The sequence below is a fragment of the Sardina pilchardus genome, chromosome 23 (assembly GCF_963854185.1).
Source record: "Sardina pilchardus chromosome 23, fSarPil1.1, whole genome shotgun sequence".
Taxonomy (NCBI): Eukaryota; Metazoa; Chordata; class Actinopteri; order Clupeiformes; family Clupeidae; genus Sardina; species Sardina pilchardus.
The window spans coordinates 28,413,623-28,418,622 of NC_085016.1; the positions used below are offsets into that span (position 1 = coordinate 28,413,623).

The 5,000-nt window shown below is 50.0% G+C and overlaps 1 protein-coding gene across 1 annotated transcript in view; it reads right to left on the reverse strand.

Annotated features, from left to right (window-relative positions):
• kalrnb (kalirin RhoGEF kinase b) overlaps nt 1-5,000 on the reverse strand; it is an 81,773-nt gene that overhangs the window by 50,316 nt on the left and 26,457 nt on the right. The window contains exons 15-18 of the mRNA XM_062527343.1: nt 3,283-3,449; nt 2,941-3,060; nt 1,878-2,096; nt 536-685 (exon numbers count right to left, since the gene is read on the reverse strand). Coding sequence (XP_062383327.1) covers nt 536-685; nt 1,878-2,096; nt 2,941-3,060; nt 3,283-3,449 — 656 coding nt within the window. The remainder of the gene's footprint in view (nt 1-535; nt 686-1,877; nt 2,097-2,940; nt 3,061-3,282; nt 3,450-5,000) is intronic.

Genomic DNA, 5,000 nt, shown 5'->3' on the forward strand with positions numbered 1-5,000 from the left:
TGACATAGTGTAATGAAGAAAACTGATGCTCTGAATATTGATTCAGCTGACTCTAAACGTTTTTCTAATAGACGCATTTAACCGCAATTTGGATTACACCTGCTTTCAGAAGGCGGACGTTTTTCAACGCAAAGTAGACGTGCGCTGTTTTCATACATAAGGCGGAATACTTAATCAATCGCTATCAGCACCTCTCCTCCCCTGTACTTGCGCGTTACACCCATTTTCAGCTGATCCGCCCAGGAATTAATATGCATGACACGGAAAAGCGCTAATAGCCATTCTCAGCTCCCATGGCAGGCAGTTTGCGCGTTTCTCTCATTGCGGCGTGTTTGTACATACCATCCCCATGTTTATACGCGCACGTTACGCCTGAAATGGGCGCAAAACGTTAGTACATCTGGCCCACAGTGCTCTAGCAGAGACAAGCAAACACCACATACACACACAGCCCAGAGAGAGAGAATAGAGTCAGGCAGAGAGGAAGAAATAGAGAGAAACACACACACACACACACACACACACACACACACACCTTGAGGAAGGCCTCCTTCTGCTCCAGGTGTTTGGTGATGAGGGGAGCCACGTGGTCAGTGTCGGCCGAGGCCCCCAGCTTGTCATGGCCACCACACCAGTCCTCCTCCCGCCGGTACTCCTGCTCCAGACTCTCCAGCACGTTACACACCTACACACACACATGCACACACACAGACACACACACACACACACACACACACACGCACATGTACACACACAGACACACACACACACATGCACTTTTAGTTCATTATTATTCGAAAGACAACGAGGCATTATTTAAATAATTTCCAACATATTGGTGTGGCTGTTTTTGAGTATACTGCTATTGCTGAGTATTATTGTGTGTGTGTGTGTGTGTGTGTGTATGTGTGTGTGTGTGTATATGCGTGTGTGTGTGTGTGTGTGTGTGTGCGTGCGTGCGTGCGTGCGCGCATGCGTGCGTGCGTGTGTGCGTGCATGCGTGCGTGCGTGTGTGCGTGCATGCGTGCGTGCGTGTGTGTGTGACTGTGTGTACCGGTATGTGTGTGTGTGTGTGTGTGTGTGTCTCTCCGTCATCAGTGACAATCAAGCGTGTTGAAAGTGTGTTGACAGGTGTCATCATTGCCTACTCTTGTGTTTTGACACTGTACCCAGGAGGAGACGTCCCATCTAGTCTTTTGGAGTTTGCCATCCCAATGTCACATCGCCCCAGACGTCCCCCCACACACTAGACTGTGCTGATGCCACTATTGCCCCATCCTGCTGCGCTATTGCACTGGACCCCCACAGCTAGAGTGTGACTCACGGCAGCCCACCTGACATTTACTATAGAGAACATGCTTTTTTACAATACACTAACTGCATTATACTATACTACACTATACTATACTATACTATACTATACTATACTACCCTAATTTCCCAACTGATAGCCACGGCTTATACATTGATGCAAAAAATCTTCAGCTATGAGATTAATATACAAGGGCAGTTAATATGGTATTAATATAGTTTTGCTTTCACTTGCACAAAACACTGTCCTGCAGCTTATACACAATGCGGCGAATACACAGGAAATTACTGTATACTATACTACTACACCACATTAAACTATACTATACACTGTATACACTGTATACACTATATACTACATACGGTACTGTACTGTACTACTGTACTATACTATACTGCATACTATACTGTACTTTACCATATTATACTGTACACGGTACTGTACGGTGCTGTACTATACTATTCTATACTACACCACATTGAATTATACTATACATACTGGTATGTGTCATGTTGATGCACTCCTGTGTTGTGTGGTGTATTGTGTGCTGTGAGAGCGCCCCCACCTGTTCGGAGGTCTTGTAGAAGGCCACGGAGGCGTTGACCAGCTTGAGGCGGTCCTCCATCTTGAGCATGAGGGTCTGCCAGTGCAGCGCCACCGTCTCGGCACATGCGCGCACGGCGTCCGGGTCGTAGTGGCCCGCCTGCAGCATGAGCTCGGCCCGCTGCTGCAGCTGGAGGGCGCTCTGGTGCGTGCGCTGCAGTGAGTCCGCGTGCAGTAAGGACTACAGGGGGCGACAGAGAGCACACCATGACAACCACTACTCAACTTTTGCACTCAACCTAGCTGCCATGGCAGTGGACAATGGCTGTGCCTGAAAGGACCGTTGCGATGCAAGGTCAATTGCCATGAATTCATCTTACAGACACTTATTGAAAGCAGCGTAAAGTAGATGTAAGAGCTATATCCAACATTATTATATATCAGAATATTGTCAGCTATGGCAGAAGTGTCTGTGCTAGCAGTGGCGCTAATCTTTTCATCTTCTAGAACAGGCAATGATATCTTAAACCACTTCACTATAGCTATTCAGAGAAATAACATTAACGGCGTTCTATACATTATCCCTTATGTAGTCTTAGTGCACAGATGAGATATAGAGCGGCGCCTGTAGAGTACTAGAGTACTGTAGAGTAGAGTGTGCTGCTGTCCAATGTATGGGCAGCAGAGGTGAGGAGGTGAGGAGGTGAGGAGGTGAGGTGGTGAGGAGGTGAGGTGGTGAGGTGGTGAGGTGGTGAGGAGGTGAGGAGGTGAGGTGGTGAGGAGGTGAGGTGGTGAGGAGGTGAGGAGGTGAGGTGGTGAGGAGGTGAGGAGGTGAGATGGTGAGGAGGTGAGGTGGTGAGGAGGTGAGGAGGTGAGGAGGTGAGGTGGTGAGGTGGTGAGGTGGTGAGGAGGTGAGGAGGTGAGGTGGTGAGGAGGTGAGGTGGTGAGGAGGTGAGGTGGTGAGGAGGTGAGGAGGTGAGGTGGTGAGGAGGTGAGGAGGTGAGATGGTGAGGAGGTGAGGAGGTGAGGAGGTGAGGAGGTGAGGTGGTGTGGTGGTGAGGAGGTGAGGAGGTGAGGAGGTTTACCTCTATGGCCATCTGAAACTGCTCGTGCTCCCTCTGCAGCTGCTCAGCCTCCGACAGAGAGCCTGCGTTCACCGTACTGGCAGTCAGCATGGATTCACCATTACGGATCCAGCCAAGGACCTACACACACACACACACACACACACACACACACACACACACACATACACACACGCGCGCATGCACACACACACATGGACGGACGGATGGACAGACAGACACACACACACACACACACACACACACACACACACACACACAGACACAGAAATCAGTCAAAATCATGAAAACTGCCTGTGTGTATAAAAGAGCATGACCTCACGCTTGACCTTTGACCCTGACCTGTTTGACCTCGGCCTGTAGGTGGCGCAGCTGTAGGCACTGCTCCAGGCGCTTGTGTGTGTGTTCGGCGCACAGCTCCAGCTCACGCTGCTTCTCATGCAGGAACTCCAGCAGCTCCTGCACCTGAGTGGCCAGATCTATGTCCTTCTCCCCCGTCAGCTCCATACCTGGGGGTCACACACACACACACACACACACGCACACACACACGCACACGCACACGCACACGCACACACACACGCACACACACACGCACGCATGCACACACATACACATACACACACACACACGCACGCCCACATAAACATGCACCCACACACACACACACACACACACACAACACAAACACGCACCCACGCACACACACACACACACACACACACACACACACACACACACACACACACACACACACACACACACACACACACACACACACATACAGCCAGACACACACACAGGCAACGAACACACACACACACACATGCAAATATGTGAATATAAATGTGCCCTAATTTGAATGAGTTGATTAATCATGCTGGATACAGGAGGTAGATTGCTAGTAATCACTGCTACAGCGTTCAGTCCAGAGCCCTGTGAGAGCTGACAGAATGGCCACTATTGCCGTCACTCCTCACTCTGGCTACATCTTCAGGCTTCAATGGAAAAGTCACTGCTTCAGCCACTTGTCCATCCACAAGAGCAGAGCAGCACCCACACTAATGTCCCCACAGAGCCCAGCCAGCCTCCCCGCGCCTAATCAGCCCCAAATATCAGCACCCCAGACGGGGCGAAGTGAAGGAAACACACACAGCAGCAGCACCCCTGAGCACTGCCCAAACCTCCTCAACATAACGCCACTTTGGCTTTCTTCCTACAGGGGGCGCCCTTTCCCACATTATGAGACGCTTACTCATTGATTCAAAATGCATGGCACAGAAACACACATACACACGTGTACACACACACACACACACATCTTGTCTTTATGCTAAGCATATCGACCTTGCTGTGTGTCTCCACGGGAGATGATTGATCCTTCGGTGGGATTATTATGGGATGGCCCTGTGCTGTGAGGTGAGGTCAGGAGGAGTGTTTGAAACGTTCACTCGAGCGAGAGAGGGAAGGAGAGAGAGAACTTGAGGAGGAATAAGAGAGAGAGAGAGTAGGAGGGAGATCGAGAGAGAAAGAGAGACTTGGAAGTAGGAGGAAGAGAGAGAGGCACAGAGACAGAGAGGAGTAGGATAAGAGAATGAAGAAGACTACATGGAGGGTAGGAGATGTAGAGAGAGGAGACAGAGAGAGAAGACAGGAGGATAGAGAAGAAGCAAGGAGCGAGAGATAGACAGAGAAAGAGAGACAGGATAGACACAGGAGACATACAGTACTGTAGGGAGAGATAGAGAGAGAGAGAGAGGAGACAGGAACAGAGATGAAGTGAGGACTGAGAGACAGACAGACAGACATACAGACAGACAGAGGGAGAGACAGGAGTAAGGGCAGAAGACAGAGAGAGACAAAGGGAGGACAGAAAGAAAGGCAGGAGGTCAGGAAGAGAGGAGTAACAGGAGGAGGCTGTTCTAAGAAAAGGTCTGGAGCGTCTGGGAAGCTGTTGGTGTAACACGAGAGAGACCGAGCTGGCAACGTAACGTAACGCAACGTAAGGCTGTTTCCATGGCAACGGTACCCCTGCAATCTTTTTTTTTTTTTTAGGGGAG